Source organism: Chiroxiphia lanceolata, chromosome 2 (genome assembly GCF_009829145.1).
Source record: "Chiroxiphia lanceolata isolate bChiLan1 chromosome 2, bChiLan1.pri, whole genome shotgun sequence".
Lineage (NCBI taxonomy): Eukaryota > Metazoa > Chordata > Aves > Passeriformes > Pipridae > Chiroxiphia > Chiroxiphia lanceolata.
The window spans coordinates 2,336,951-2,354,149 of NC_045638.1; the positions used below are offsets into that span (position 1 = coordinate 2,336,951).

Genomic DNA, 17,199 nt, shown 5'->3' on the forward strand with positions numbered 1-17,199 from the left:
GTATTGGTTGGCTCCTTAAATCAATTACTGCATCTATCTGGAGACTTTTGTGGGTGGGTTTTAGACGTGGCAAACAGGAGTCGGCGGAGAGGACGCGCCCGCCGCTCGTTTGATCGAGTGTGCGACAGCTCTTAGGTGGGAAAGGCAGAAATCCATCCCTGCCCCAGCAAAGTTCGAGGGAGAAGAGGGAATATTTCGGGCAGATCTAGTCTTTACCCCTCATGTTTGCTTAGAGCAGTGAAAATCCGTGGAAGTCTGCCTTTAGAATTCCCTGGCTGCCGTTCTGCGGCCGCGGATGGAGCGCGGCGGATGGGCTTTGAAAAGGCACAAAGGGATTGTGTGAGTGGGGTGGTTTTGGCTCAGAGAGCTCAGCTGCCAGCTGAGCGCAGGTGAGGGTTTCTGGGAACCTGGAGAAACGTTATTTTTTAAACATCTGCCCCCTCGAGGGACATTAAGGCCGTCCCGGGAGGTTTTTACCCCGTTTCGTGGCGATCAAACACTTCTACAGCTGCTCCAGTTTATCACTTCATTCCCAGCTCTCTCCAACAGCAGCTCTTCTGTCTCTGAAGCACCACCAGGAACTCCCACAATAATATTAACTAGTGCTGAAGAAGGGATGAATTGAGTTTAACGGGTGTAATTTGGAAGATGGGTTTGATACATCAACCTCCTGCTCTAAAAGCGGTGTGTGGTCACCCAGCTGCAGGGCTTGGGTTGCTTAAGGACAAAAAAAAACATGAACCAGCTGCTTGTGTTACGTGTCCCCTCACAGGTGGAGCTCACTGGAAACAGCATTTACGAGTACATCCACCCCTCTGATCACGATGAGATGACAGCTGTCCTTACTGCTCACCAGCCTCTCCATCCTCACCTCTTGCAAGGTACCTGTGATCAAACCACAAGTGAAAAATGTAAAAAAAAAAAAAAAAAAAAAAAAGGTTGCTGATTCCAACCCAAAGCATTCTATGATTCCCTAAGTTCGTGTTTATCCTGTTTGAAGATGTCCACAAAGGGAGGAGGAGGAGGAACACGAGCCTGAAACCACGATGCAGGATTTTGGGTTGCTGCACTGAAAGGAATCAGCTGCCCCAGATTAAATAATGCCTCTCATGCCATGCAGCCCATGCAGTTTTAAACAGCTTTTTAGATTTTGCCCAGTGGCCGTTTCGTCTCTGTTGTTTTGTCATCACTGCTGAGGTTGCAGAAATGCTGTTGGCCTAACTGGGCACAGCTGAAGCTACATGGTCTTAGTGGAAAAAACCCCCAGTAATAGGAGGATGTTTTTAATATTTTTGAAACAACTGTTAAATTTGAAGCTTGGACAAAAAGCCAGACATAATGCTCCCCACCGTGGGGAGGGCAGAACTGGGTTTTGTAAAAGATTTGGATTTAGAAACTCATTTTAAAAAGAGTTTTCTCCAGGAGAATGAAGTTCTCTTGCCTTGCTGTCACCCTGGCTGTGCTCATAAATATGGACACAACCCTTTTTGTGCTGTTACTTCAGTGCAATAACTACTATATCTAACTGCTATAGAACTATAATAATAAGTCATTCTCATCTTTGCACCACCTTCTTCAGTAGCTTTTGTTTCACTGGGAGAAATTCTTTGAATTTTAAAATATCAACCATAATCTGGCTCCAACCAATGTGCTTTCCCATGTATTTCATAATTGCTGAATCACTTAGAGCTCCCCACCCTGATGGTTTATCCCAGTCTAAAAACACGAGGAATTTTGGGTTCACACCCTCAATTCTATTCAGGATCAGGCATTTTTTTTCCCCACAGTTCTGGTGCCTCTGCATTTTCTGTGCTTGGTTCTGACTCCTGTGATTCCATCAGGGCAGAGCCACGTTCCCTCTGGATTCAGGGAAGGCTGGTGTGCCTGGAAGCACATCTACTGCTCTGAGTGGTGCTAATGGAAGAATTACCTCAGCCTCCTCCTCTTTTCTTCCTCCCCAGACAAACAAACAGAAAAACCCCAGAAAAACAAACTCCCTTGGGGGGTCTTGGAAAACAAACTCTTATTTTTCTGGGCCTCTTCTAGCTTGACTATTTCATAGTTACTTGACTATTTCATAGTTTGCTCAGGATATTTTTTAATGTTGGCATTTTTTAAAATAAGATTTTTTCCCCTTTTTTCCTACCTTACTGATAAGCAGCGGAGATACCCCCTGATATAAATGGTTTAGGGGTGATTTTGGTGGTGTTGGGTTGGTGGTGGAACTGGATGATCTTGAAGGTCTCTCCCAACCTTGCTGATCCTGTGAAATCCATGATTTTCATGCAGTTTTTCTGGTATCCAAAATTGCTGGTAGGATATTCTTATACCTACTGTCTTGCCAATGCTGATAACCACCTGTTTTTCTTAAAATACACACATATATATTAATTTATTATTGGAGATTTTTTACAGATTTAAAGTCACAAGGGCCTGATTGGAATGAATTTCCACGCCAAAAGCAAATAATCCCACAGCTCTTCCTGTTCTTTCCAAATATATCCTTAATTCTCTGTACCTTTCTTTTCCTCCCCCTGTATAGATGCTGTTAGTTATCAAAATCAGGCTCTGGTTTCTCATTAGTGCAAAGTTAAAGGAAAAATTCCCTTGGAATTGTGATCCCTTTTGGGTATATTTGCTATAAAATTTTGTGTAGCAGAGGAGGTTGATAAAAGCCTCCAAACAACAGGATCTTATTTGGATTCTTAGACCTGGAGAAGATAAATAAGGAAATTCAACTGTGTCCTGGTTTGTACAGGGATTATTTTATGGAAATATGGAATTTTTTATGGAAATCTCTTCCCTATAAAATGCATGGAGTGGGTGTATTAAAAAAAACCAGAATCTACAGTTAAATCTTTCTAAAATTGACAAAGTGAACAAATATTTATATTTTTTTACCTCCCCTGTGCCAGTAATTCCCTTTTCTGCAGTGTTTTATACATATATATCTTGAGATATAAGCTTAAATCTTAATTATATCTTTAAGATATAATTTTAAACTACAAAATGCTACTATAATTTTTAAACTACAAAAATCAAATCAGGTTTCCTATTTTAATCCACTGAAGGCCTGAAACCTATTTAATAAATGGTAGGAATGAAGTAACTTCCATCTGTATCTGAGTAGATATTTTCAATATTTAGGTAAAACATGGAGTTCCACCAACAACTTAGGACAGAGGGCAGTTGAGTGGAAATGGCTTTATTTTCTTAAAAAAAAAAAAAAGGAGGAAAACAGACTTTTTAAAGAGAATTTTTTGTCATTTCAGTTTCTTTTTGTATCTTTTAATCTTCTAAAACACGACTGAATCATCGAGTCAAATAAAAACATTCCTTTTATAACTTTATTACATTATAGATTGCTCCAATCTGGGGCATTGCTTAGGTGTAAAATCAATATTCCACTGCAGGCACGGATTTTTATATCAGAAATTTACAGCTTGGCTCACATAAAGTGCCTGAGTATTTAGATACATGTTTAGTTCAGGTGTTATTTCAGCAGTTGTAGCTGGATAAGATCTTGTCTGAGAGGAATAAAATCACAAATGTCAACAGACATATCTACACTTTGTGGTATTCTGTTACTGGTGTTAAATAACCCCAAGTACAGATAATTTTTGACCTCCAGTTTTATGGTCTTTGTAAATTTGGATTTGACCTCTATTTATTTTACAGGGAAATTCAAATTACTGCATAAAATCAAAGGTAGTAGGAAGTTCTTTATATAACCCTGTCACATTGTTTTTCTTCAGATAACTCAGCCTGGTGTAAGAAAAAATTATATAGTAGTTTAAAAGGCGTAAACCTTCTTAAATTATTACATTTTAAGTTCGCCCTGGGCTTCCTCATGTTTCAGGTAGAACAAGGCACACCCCAAATATAGCAGGTACATAATTTTGTTTTTCTAAAAGACTTGAATAATCACATACTTCCAGAAGCTGGGACTTCATAGCAAGATTAAAGGTAATAAGTTCTGGAAATATGGATGCTGGTGAACTGTGAGGATGGTGAGGGCCTGGAATAGGTTTCCCAGAGAAGCTGTGGCTGCTCCTGGATCCCTGGAAGTGCCCAAGGCCAGGTTGAACAGGGCTTGGAGCAACCTGGGCTGGTGGAAGGTGTCCCTGCCCATGGCAGGGGGTTGGAACTGGATGATCTTTAAGGTCCCTTCCAACCCGAACCATTCAATTATTCCATGATCTGTTTGGTTTATCAGAAAGAAAACTGGGAGGTGACTTGATTACTGTGTGTACATATTTCCGAGGGAAAAAAAATACTGGGAAATAAAGGGCTGGTTTAGAAGTAAAAACGTATCGAGGAGCAATGTCCGTGCACTGAAACCACAAAAACTCGAGTTGGAATAATGCATTCATTCATAACTGGGAGTCTGATTAACCACAAGAAGAAAACACTGAGGGAAGCAGTGATTTCTTCCAGTTTTGATGCCTTCAGCTCAAGGCTGTGTGTTAGAGAAGGCAGAGTTCAGGCAAAAAGAAGCTCAGCACGGGGGTAAGAGGCTGAATTTTAATGACCTGTACTGCCCAGGTCACAACTAAGAGCTCATGCTCCTTTCTTTAAGTCTACAAGCCATGACTCAATGAAAGCCATAAGCCCCATGATCTGGGGGGGCTTTGGAGAATTTCAGCTCTGACTTAACAAAGTCTTTGAGCTGCCTTTTTGCTTGCGTGGCCAGGGGCGAAAATGTAAAGCAATATGAACTTTGCTATGAGAGAAGCCAACAGCTGGACTCTCTTTCTGAGGGTGGCTGGGGTGGGAGAAAAGGAATAATCTCCCTCACATACGTGTCAAAAGCAGAATATGGCTCAGTGAATCGCCTCACGTGCGAGTCTTCAGGCCAGCTGTAACGAAATAAATCCATTATATCTGACTGGGGTGGGTTAGCAGAAAGAGAAAGAAAGAAATAAAAGAGGAAAAAATAGTTTGATATCAATTCCAAATTATGTGTCCTGGCTGTGCTCAGATCTCAGATGACTCCTCTGGCTCTTCACACCTCTGCAGATATTGCTGACTGTGTTGCTGGTCTGCAGCACCGTAGTGAGCTTTGGCTTGGTTTTGTACCTGTGAAGGCTTGCACCTCAGTTTTGCACTCCCTGTGGCACCTGTATTTGTTGTAAAGGCTGGTATCAAGATTCCTGGGCCTCTCTCCCAGGATATGACAGGGCAATAGTAGTTTTTGAGTCCTGGATAAGTGCAAAGTTATGTTTCAGACTGACTGTAGAGACTTGGTGCATGTTGCAGATCTCCCCTCCTGAGTGCAGGAGAACTATTAGGTGGTGGTTGTGGTGCCAGGCCAAATTCTGCCTAGTCATCGAATCCCAGAATATCCTGAGTTAGAAGAGACCCACCAGGATCCTCCAGTCCAAGCCCTGGCCCTGCCCAGGACACCCCAACACTCCCCCCTGTCCCTCAGAGCGTTGTCCAAACCCTCCTGGAGCTCTGGCAGCCTTGGGGCCATGCCCACTGCCCTGGGGAGCCTGGGCAGTGCTCACCACCCTGTGGGGGAAGAACCTTGTGCTGAGATCCACCCTGAGCCTGCCCTGTCCCAGCTCCAGCCCTTCCCTGGGTCCTGTCCCTGCTCCCAGAGGTCGGAGCTGCCCCTCGGGAGGAGCCGCAGCCCCCGCTGAGCTCTGCCCTGGGGCTCCTCTGCTCCTGCAGTCCCTCTAAACCCTTCACCATCTTTGTGTCCATCCTTTGGACACTCTCTAAGAGCTTTAGATCTTACACTGTGGCACCCAAAACTGCCCCCAGGCTTGAGGTGAGGCCACCCCAGCCCAGAGCAGAACAGCAGCTCCAGAACTTCCCGCAGGCAGGGGAGGAGTTTACCCCTTTCCTCACCTCACTTGGAGCTTAAAACTAAATGTCCACCTGGCCAGTAAATCTAAGTAGTCACAGCTCAGCAGCACAGCATTTTGGTACTGGCAGGATGAGGGGACAGTGCTGGCAGAGATTTGGAGGTGATGTTACCAGGTGCCCTCTCCAGAGGCGATAACGTGTTCAAAACAGTGGCTGGATATCAGGGACTGATTGCTGAGGATTCCTCCAGGGTTATTGACCACAGCCAGCTCCCACCAGCACAACCTTTGGAGGGAACAATGTGCCAACACAAGCTGAGGTGCAATCAGGACCTTATGCCCCCAAATGACGTTACTTTTAAAATATTTTTGCTGCTGAACTGTCTCTACTCACTGTGTCTGCAGGAAATTTTCTCTCACAGTTCACAGCACAGAGTGGAGGGCCTGTAGCAGGGCAGTAACACCAAACCATCCATCTCTTGAGATTGCAGCTGACACAAGCAAGAAAACAAGTAAAATAAAAGATATTTGCAGCTTTACCAAGACAGGGAATTAAACAATGCTGAGAGGGATTTAAGGAATTAATCAGTGCTGAGAAGGTTTCAGCATTTTGTGCTGCTCTTCAGTGTGTGTTTCCAGCCAGGCATTTTGTGTCTCTTATTGGTTTCAATTGCTTTTTCTGAGATTTTAAACCTCTGAAACATCTATATCTCCCCAAGTTTTGCTGACTCACACCAAGGCACGGTGTTTAAAAAGCTGTTTATTAACATTCCCCAGAGCAGGGAAAGGGAAAAAGAAATGTGGTAGTTGCTGCAGACATTCTAGTTGTCTGCTAACAACTGGATAATTCCTGTATGATTAGTTAGAAGCCTACTGTGAGTTCTACAAGGAATGTGGAACACATTAGGTCAGGCTTTCTCCACCCCAGCTGATGCTTTAAGGGCACCATTTCACTCAGCCCAGAAGCAAATCCCACACTTTTCCTCTCAGGGAAGAGCTTCTTCCCTCCACACATAAAGTTTGACATCAAAAGACAGGAATAGAAAATTTGGCATCTCTTTTACACTGAGTTTTAAAGAATTTCTTTTTTTCTAGCAGCACGTATGCAAAAGACAAACACTGGCAGGGAATTTTAGTTTCCATTAATTTAAAAATATTTTAGGGGAGAACCATTACTGAATGATAATGGTTTAACATGATCCTATTGCCACTGTTTGTTAGGGTTACTTTAAACTTGAGGAACATAGAAAATAGAATTTTTGATGGACACAAGTGGAAAAGAAGGTTGCTGACAAGGCACTAAAACATCATTTTAATATAAAAAGAGTAAAATATACCAAAAAGAGCAGAGTGTCTCACTGTAAATCCTGTTGTTTTCCTTTCTGCCTAGTGCTCTGTTGAGATTTTTCTCCAAGGAAAGTTTGGAAGCATCGCTTACAGGAAAAAGGGAAAATTTGGGTAAATGCAAGTAAAGGGCTGAGTTAGGATGGCAGGAATGGTAACAGAGACAATTTACCCTCTGCAGCACTGCCAGGCTTCTGAATATAATCAGGACACAGAACAAACTGTCTAAAAGGGGAGGAGATCTGGGTAGTTCGTGCAAGTTTGGAACTCTAGGACAGGCCAACAGCAGAACTGATCCCTTTCCTACCACAGCTGGAGCATTACCAGGGAAAACCAAGGGAAAATCAGGGAAAACCAACCCCCTTCTGTTGGCCAATCCCGGATTCCCAGCTTGAGGACTGTCTTAAAACTGTGTGTGCTGCTATGGAAGCATCTTTTCTCTGGGTGCCCACAGTGTTTTCACCTCTTTTTTGGTTTAGAAGTTGGTGTCACCCTCATCCAGGATTAAGGGATACAGGTTGTGGCATTCTGTCTCCTGTTCAGCCTGGAGAAGAGAAGGCTCCAGGGAGATCTTAGAGCCTCTTCCAGTACCTAAAGGGGCTCCAGGAAAGCTGGAGAGGGGCTTTGGACAAGGGAAAGGACAAGGGGGAATGGTTTTAAGTTGAAGGAGGGCAGGGTTGGATGGGATATTGGGAAGAAATCCTTCCCTGTGAGGGTGGGGAGGCTCTGGCACAGGTTGCCCAGAGAAGCTGTGGCTGCCCCTGGATCCCTGGAAGTGTCCAAGGCCAGATTGGACGGGCCTTGGAGCAACCTGGGCTGGTGGAAGGTGTCCCTGCCCATGGCACTGGATGATCTTTGAGGTCCCTTCCAACCCAAACCATTCTGTGATTCTGTGTCTCACACAAATCTAGAGCCTTGTTGTGCTCACAAGGGTCAAGCCAAGATCCTCACATCCTCTTTTGTCAGCACTGTGCTGTGTGGGACCCAGATGCCTTGCAGACCACACAAGAATAAGAGTAGAACACGTGTGACTTTAGAGAACAGAGGAGGTAAGATGGAAATAACCACTGAATAACAACCAAAAGGGAAAAAAAATATGCAGAGTGCTTGGAGGATGGGCAGAAAAGTGTCATCCACGCATGAACTTGTGGTATCTGTGTTTCCACCTGTAGAACAGTCCAGAAGGGGCATGGATGGAGCTTATCCCACCTGTGCCTTGTCTCCAGAGGATGCAGGTGTGTGTCTCCACATGAGGTGGACATGAGGGAAGGTAGAATCAGGTGACCTGCTCTAAAAGTACCCCTTGAGAACAGTTTCCACCTCCTGCACTGGAGCTGAAATCTGACCCATCAGTTGTGTTTGGAGTTCCCAATTTTAATGCTGCTTCATGGGTTTTTTTTGGAGTGACAGATGAGATGCACATTCCCAAAACAGCTCTTGGTGCAGCACTGTGCACTTTGCATCCCCGTTCATATTCATTTACAGAGTGCTTCTGCAACAAAACAATGTCATGTTTTGCTAATGTCAAAACTTGGGAGCTTTGGAAACGGGGGTGTAAAATAGCAGCTTTTACCTTAGGGAAAATAAAGGCACGAGAGGTGAAACTGTGGGAAAAAGTCAGGAGGAACTGTTTTCTCAGTCCACTGTGCAACCACAGAATTCTGTGACTGCTTTCTTTCAAAATAGATGAAAGATGGAGTTGAAAGCAAAGATGAATTTCATAGTTGCTCCTCTAGGGATGGACAGTTCTGGCTTCCATAAAGCTAACCATAATTTCACAGAGAGGCTTGGAGAATCCTGCTTGGCAGTGGTGCAATAGGAGTGAACAAATGCACGGATTCTTCATCCAAAATAGCAAAGGCTCATTTCCTTTACAACGACATTTATTCTGTTTATGAGAGCGTGAAAATACAAATCTGTAGAATATAAACAGACTGTTTTATTCTTGCCCAGTGCTTGAAGTCAAACTGTGTTGTAAGATGGACGAGCTAAGAAAAAAAAAAAAGCAATTATTGGAGAGGACACACTTTGTAGAAATGGGACTTTGTGCCCTGAGAAAGAAATACATCTTCTGTTTGTCCACAGCTAGCAGGGTTTTTCTATGTTCTCATTCATGGTTTGCTGTGTTTCAGCTCTGTGGGGATGTAGGGACAAATTTGGGCTGGGATTTGAATGAAGCCATTTATTTTCTGCCTCATTTATGGCTTTTATTGGATCTACTAAACTCCATCGTAACAGAGCTTGAGGGAGGGAGCTCTGTGAGCTGGCCAGGAAATATAGGAATAATTAGTAGAATAGAAATACTCCTATGAACCTGATGTGGGAAACGTGGAGTTTGGTAAAAAAAATCAACAGTTGTGGATTTGAATTGGACATCTTGGACATGGGTATGGATTCTGACTCCACAGAATCAAGGAATCATAGAACAGTTGGGTTGGAAAGGACCTTAAGGGTGTCTGCAACCTGTTGGTCTCACCTTTTCTCTGTGATGAACAGAAATAGTTTAGACATTGATTTTTGAACATCTTCTTAACACTTAAAGATAAGGTGTTCATATCCCTTACACTAACACATTTACATGGTTAATATGTACAAATAATTAAATGCAGTGGTTAAACTTCAGTTATTATATGGTATGAACATTCTCTACTAGTTAAGAAGGTTATTTTCCTTCAGTATTATTTATATTCTGTCTCAGTCATGACATTTTATTAATCATAACATTTTCCTAGTCATTATTCTCTCTCTTAAGTTTCATATCTATGTGCTTAAACCACAGATCCCTTGATCTTTAATTACTTAAGAACTGGCAGCACTTCACTGGTATCTTTTCTGTTTCAAACCTTCTTGATAGCCCAAGGATTCTCTCTGTGCTCACACCTTTGCTTGAAAAAACACCAGTGATATCAATAATTACATTACTAGGCAAAGATGCTTTATGCTGTTGTTTTTTCCCAATTTTTTCAAAACTTCATTCCGATTGACAAACTCACAACTTTTCAGAATAATTGATTACATTCACCTCTTATTTAAGCCTGAAGTGCTTATTTTATATTTGCCAGTTTTGTGTCTTCCTGAATTTGAGAATTTTGCTCCATCCCATGACATCTCTGTTCTGTGTTTAAGCAGGTGCTCACTATTTGGGCCACAGGCTTTCTTTCCCCTGCTTTATCCTGAGTTTCCATGTCTCCCATTCCTCACAATTTCGTGATTAACCTCTGCAGCAGGACAGCTGCCTCAGTAATCACTCTGCTCAGAACTCATCTGATTTCTCCTGTTTGAATATTCAGTGTCTCCCTCTTTGCTGGCCAAACCTTTAAGTACCTCATTTTCTTTCCACATCCTCTTCATCAGAGCAGATGATCTTAATTACATCAGGTACAGCCTGGATGTGATATTTGAAGTTCTGCATTATGCTGGTGGCTGTGTTATCATCCAGCAGGATACCAGGGCTTTTATTTCTCAGCTTTACAACTGCAAATTTAATTTGGTTCTTTTTTACTTTGCTGCCCACTCCTTTTACTTTTGAGAGTACTGAAGGAGTCACACTGGTGATGGTACCAGTTAATATGAAGACTAATTTGATATGAACACTAATTCACACCGTTCACAGTCTTGCACATCCAATTTTTTATGTGAGGGGTTTGGTCTTATTGCTCCTTCATATTTTGCAACCTCTCCATCAATCCTGGAGATGGTTTTATTCCCAGTAGGCACACACAGGTACACAGAGCCCACCAGGGACAGATCACCACGGACAGCAGAGCTTTGACAGCCACCACAAACACACTGACAGCTCTCAGATCACCAGGGACAGCATCCATGTCCTGATCCTGCTTGTAGCCAGCTGGGGGTCAGCCTCTTCTTCCAGGAAATGGCCTCAAGTTGTGCCAGGGTAGGGTCAGGTTGGACATCAGGAGGAATTTCCTCATGGAAAGGGTGGTGAGGCCTTGGCAGGGGCTGCCCAGGGAGGTTTGGAGTGCCCAGCCCTGGAGGTGTCCAAAGAAGGACTGGACATGGCACTCAGTGCTCTGGGCTGGGGGACAAGGTGGGGATGGGGCACAGAGTGGATCCATGGGCTGGGAGGGCTTTTTCAACCCAAATGATTTTGGGATTCTGCTTTCCCTTGCCAGCGAGTCAGTCTCAAAGTTTGGCCGTAGATTTTATGCCCTCACACAAACACACTCACAAGGATCTCACTGTGGTGGCTTTTGTGTTCTCCAGCTCCAATCCTGCAAACCAGATGTCAGGTTCCATGGAGCACCTGCCCATTATTCACTGGGCTCCTTGACACAGAATCACAGAATGGGGAGGGTTGGAAGGGCCCACAGTGTCCCACCTGGTCCAACCTCCCTGCTCCAGCAGGATCATCCCAGAGCACATGGCACAGGATTGTGTCCAGATGGTTCTGGAATATCCCCAGGGAGGAGACTCCACACCCTCTCTGGTCTCTGTTCAGTGCTGGGTCACTGCCCAGCAAAGAAGTTCTTCCTCCTGTCCAGCTGGAACTTCCTGGGCATCAGTTCCTGCCCGTTCCTCCTGTGCCATTGCTGGGCCCCCCCGAGCAGAGCCTGGTCCATCCTCTGCCCCTCCCTGCAGACCCTACAGACCTGGGGGAGGTCCCCTCTCAGTGTCTGCTCTGGAGGCTGAACAGCCCCAGCTCCCTCAGCCTTTCCTGCTCCCAGAGATGCTCCATCCCTTCAGCATCTCCGCAGCCTCCACTGGACCCGCTCCAGGAGCTCCTATCCCTCCTGTCCTGATGTGAGGTCATCCCTATTGAAGCCATGAACTTCACTGGTGTTCCCAATGTCCAGATCCACTCTTTCCTCATGAGATCAGGTGTCAGCAATAGCAATCTGTACTCTATGCCTTCCTCCCATCAAACAGTCTAAGTTTATATTTAAAACTCTACATCAGGTGTGTCAGTTCATTCAAGTGCCTGTTTTTCCCCATAAGGATCTAATTTGAATTAGGGAGATAAATGGAAAATTCAAATACTCAGGAAGTGTTTCTTTTTCCTCCTCTCTAAATCCATTTTCTGTGGTTGTATCTTCAGACCTTTAAACTCAGAACTTGTTATAGAGAGGGAGCTGGTTTCCAAGTAGTGGTGTGAGGCTCAAACCAGTGCAGGTGTGTGGCCAAGAGGGGTTCACTGGGTGATGGATGCACAAAAATCAGGAATACAACTGAGCAGTTAAATCACAGCAAGGCTCCAGCTGATGACAGTGGAAACTTTATGGGGAGTTAGGAGGAAACACACACTGCAACAAAGCTGGGAACTCTTCTGCTTCCCGGATTTTCCTACTCACAGATGTACCAGATGAGTTCTCTTTCTTGTCTTTATATAGTTGTGCTCTGCCAAACTGCATTTTCAGTAAAAAAAAAAAGTCAGAACTATTTATGGTGTCTGAACTATTAAGGGGAATAACATCTTTAACATTAAAGATAATAGTAACACATTCCTACCAGAAAATATGTGTGTAGCTGAGCTATAAAAAATACTAAAACATTTCTGGAGGTTATCCATTAAGATATAAGTTTAAAAATAACTTACCTAGATGGTTTTGGAAGTCAGTGAAACAGGTAATAACGTTGCATATGGAGGCCAGAAGGTCTGGGCATGACCAGCTACGTACACTCAATTTATTCCAGATCCACTGAATTGTCTTGTTTCCCACTCTGTTATTATTTTGGAGAGTATCTTCATTTATCTGCACTCCAAAGGACACTCCTCCTTCCCTTTACCAACAGGGACTGGTATTAGCTGTTCAAAAACAAGGTGATTGCCTTGTGAAGGGTGGCAAAACCAGAATTTTGGGGACGTTATCGTGTTGACTTTTCCAACTTTCCCAGGGAATTCTAACACAAAGGTGAAATAAATCCTGAGGGCAGAGATGGAGTGGGGAAGCAGAAGGGCTGAGGCTGAGACATAAACACCTCAGTGAACTCATCGAGGGGAATGTTATGGGCAGTTTGGAAATCTCCAGTAACAAATAAGCAGTGTGGTTTATCCTTTCAGAATATGAAATTGAGAGATCATTTTTCCTGAGGATGAAGTGTGTCCTAGCCAAGAGGAATGCAGGATTGACATGCAGTGGATACAAGGTATTGTATATATTTTTGTTCCAGCCTTCAATTGTTCAACAACTGACGAGTTTATTTATTTAGATGGGGTTTTTTTTTACACATGTGTAGCTGAGAGCAAAGTCTGTGATGAAAAGAGCCAGTAAAGATCCAAAAAATCCCACTCCTGATTGCAGATCCCTTTAGTAATGCGAGTCTAAACTCTCTCACAGCGAGCTGGAGTTTGCTCTGTGGCACATTCCCACGTCTTGATCCCTGCTCTTCCAGGCTGGGGAATTAGCTGGAGCCCCGCCACGGAGCTGCAAGGAGAGCACACAGCTAGGTCTTATTCCCCTGTGGAACTGCAGGCAGGTGAGGCAGGAACCCAGACACAGGAATTTGGAGCCTTTCCACATCCCTCAGCCTCTGGCTGAGCCGCCACCCAGTTGCACAAGTCACCTCGTTGGCCTCCACATGAATGTTATTCCAAACAACCACCCCAGGGCTGAATTGTACTAAACCACTAAGTCTGTTTGGAAATCTGGCTGTTTGTATTATTTATTCTCTTTATGACATGAAATCAGAGGCCACAGCGAATGCTGAGGTTTTGGGAGAGCAGCTGCCCCTCAGGTAGTTTTTATTTTCAGCTTCGCAGGTAGTTTTTATCCTCAGCTTTGCAGTGTGTATTTGCTGCTCTTGGAGCCACACAGAACAATTCTATCTCCATCAGGGAGGGTAATTCACGTGCAGCCTGGCGAGCATTCTTTTTGTTTGAGTTATTCCAAACCAAAAAGAAAAGCTTGCAAGAGAAGCAGAGCTCCTTAAAGGAATGTGTTCAAAGTGCAGCCATATGTCTGTTTATTTACCTACCTGGTTGGACTGATAATTCTTCATTACATGAACCCTGTTTGCTCAGCTGCTTCCCAGCAAAAATGATCCTGTCCCAGAGCTGAATGTGAAATCAGGTAAAAGAGTAGAGCTTGTAGTGGTGGTATCTCTGTATTTTATTTCCCATTTACCTCTTCTAGTCAGAGACATCACCTTCTTTTGCTCTCTATTAAAAGTTTGCACAGTGAAACATTAAAGGATTCATTTAATCTAGAGAGTTGTTGGTCTAAATTTATTCCCTTTGACTGTACTTAGAGTCAGGACTTAATTTTTTAAAAAAATTACTTTATTAGGTAAAGCACAGGAAAAACTCATGGACTAAGTGATCTGGGAATTCAGATCTGTTGAGAGATCTTAAAGAAGCTCTTCTTGTTATTGTACTTTTGCTAAATATATTAATCACTTAGTGATTGGAAAGGAGAAAGGCAGGTTATAGAGGAGGAGCCTATTTACAGGTTTAATGGGTTGTTCAGGAATAGTAAATACAGTGAAAATTAATTTCTTTCTATTAGACACAGTTAAAAGCCTAACAAACAGATAAATTAAGCTAAAGGATGTGTGTGTATGCCTGATGCTTGCAGTAGAAAATTTCCAGGAGCACCAATGATTTCCAAACACCAGCACTACATTAACTCCATCTTATGTTCTGGAAGAGTCCCCAGGTTACATTTTCCCCTCCTCTTTAGCTGGCATCGTGCATTTTTACAGCCTAACACTGCCATTATCACCTCTGTGATTAGGAATTGTATACAGGGATTCCGAAATCTGATCTCAGGGCTTGGGCGTGTGTCAGGAGAATATCATCTGAACTTGACCACAGAACTTAAAACTCATTTCTTGTGCATTTACACATACAGCAGTCAAACCTCATAAATGGGATGCATTAGTATCCACTGGATTTTTAAAGTGTCTGGTTTTCACGAGAATAACTCCTCAGAATGTAAATGTTTTTATGTGTGTGTGAGAGATGGTCGTTGCAAAAAAGCAGCTTCCAGATTTTTTATCAATGAACACGAGTTCTGTCTGTATCTACAAGAAAACATTAACTAGAAATCAGTTAGATAGTCCCCCAAAAGCATGTGCTTTAGCACTGGATTAATCATGTGGGCAGTAAGCACAGATTTTGTGTTTGCTATGTTTGGATCTCCATTTACGAACCCACCGCAACCCCGAAGCTTTAACAGACTAATCAGAATTTAATGTTTTAAGGGTGTGTGGCTTTATGAAATCATTAAAAATGAGTTGTTGGCTGCCTTGCCATCAGAAACTGCGATTTCTTCCCCTTCCAGGTGATCCACTGCAGTGGCTACTTGAAGATCCGCCAGTACATGCTCGATATGTCTCTGTACGACTCCTGCTACCAAATCGTTGGGCTGGTGGCTGTGGGTCAGTCTTTACCTCCCAGTGCAATCACCGAGATCAAACTTCACAGCAACATGTTTATGTTCAGAGCAAGCTTGGACTTAAAGTTGATATTCCTGGATTCCAGGTAAGCAGCTCTTCCGTTTCGAGCATCAAAACCTTTTCAAGGTCGAGCGTTAACGCGGGCCACGGTGGTTTCCAAACACGTCAAAACATCCATGAAAAAATAAAGCAGGCCAAAATAGATCTGGAACTCAAAGGCCATGTGAGTCTTCAAAGCCTTTCAGGCAGCTGGATAGACCATTCTTTGTCTTGAATGCCAAGAAATAGGAGCCTGGACAATTTAACCTGGGGTTACCTACGGTTGCAGAGAGTCTGAAGCCTTCTTGCAGCAGGTTTTCATCACATGAGCAGTGACACATTTTTACCTTAAATGACACAGATTTTAACATACAAAGGTGGCAGAGGGAATGAGGATGTACCAGAAAAACCACCCCACGACTGGAACACTGAGATCAAATGGCTGCTGGGGTCACTCAGAAAGTTTTTGACAGAGTAGTAAGAAAAGAGAGTTTTTTGCACTTTACTGTGCCTTAATCATGAAACCAGTGCTCTTGATGGGGTTGTGGGCATGACAATTAATTCCATTTTCTACTGCATGGAAACACGGCCTTCTCAAACAAAATTTGGGGAAAACAGCTATTGCTGAGGAAAGATAACCCTGCCTTCACTCTCAGCTGGTAGGAGAAGAGCCCAGAACCAGAACTAAAATGATTGATTTCTCTGGCTTTGAAGCAGAGTAATTCGTAACACACAATGGTACTTTGTACAGTGCAGTTCAAGATACCTGAGGGGAAAAGCCCAATACACACAATATTGACAAGATGATTATCCTTCAAAAATCCCTGCCTGTGGAGCGTGTGTCCCATATTTCCCTGGCATGCTGGATTTGCAAGAAGCAGAAATTATATTCATGTGCAGCAGTGACAAAGAATCTGTATCTAAGACAGTGGGGAAGTCTGGCATGGCAGGCCAACCATGCAGGAACATGCTCCTTCTCTGTGCCAAGTCCATGGGACAGTGGGCCATCAGCTGCTAAAATACAAAGAACTTCTTGTTTCTGGGATAATTCCTATTTTTTTGGCGCATGTTAGTTAACGTAACAGCTACGAAGAAGCGCGAGGGGGTTTAGCAACATGTCTTTGCATGTGGAAAAAAGAAAAAAAGGAAATGATGTGCCTGAGAGGAACTGCCTGGAGACATAAGTGTCTTCAAAGGAGACAGAACAACCAGAGGTGTTGACAGGAGCAAGGAGAGACCCCGAGCTGTGTTTGCCAAAGAGCAGATGGGTGTCATCCACACACGGGGCAATCGGGGGTATTAAGCATTGCCAAAACCTCCTACTCTCCCAGCTGAGCAAACCAAGCTCTGTTTGCTCAGAGCAGGGACATATCTGGAACAAGACTAAACTGTTTTCAGGCTTGGTTCTGGTGGTATCAACGCGAGGGAAAGTGTTGCTGGATCTTCAGAGGTAACAGTCACAGCAGAGAGTGTGAAAGCCATGGGAAGGAGCAGCTCAGTAACCTTTTGTAGGCACTGATATAACCTGAAACACCCAAGAGTCCATTCATTGAGGGCACTGGAAAAAGGAGACAGTCATTTCCCTCCAAAGTGAGCTGCTCCTTCTGATTTTCGTGGTGCAACTCATGCATTCACAGAATCCCAGAAT

The 17,199-nt window shown here is 43.6% G+C and overlaps 1 protein-coding gene across 1 annotated transcript in view; it reads left to right on the forward strand.

Annotated features, from left to right (window-relative positions):
- SIM2 (SIM bHLH transcription factor 2) overlaps positions 1 to 17,199 on the forward strand; it is a 57,280-nt gene that overhangs the window by 16,749 nt on the left and 23,332 nt on the right. Inside the window, 3 exon segments of the mRNA XM_032680540.1 lie at positions 773 to 881; positions 13,177 to 13,262; positions 15,398 to 15,597. Coding sequence (XP_032536431.1) covers positions 773 to 881; positions 13,177 to 13,262; positions 15,398 to 15,597 — 395 coding nt within the window.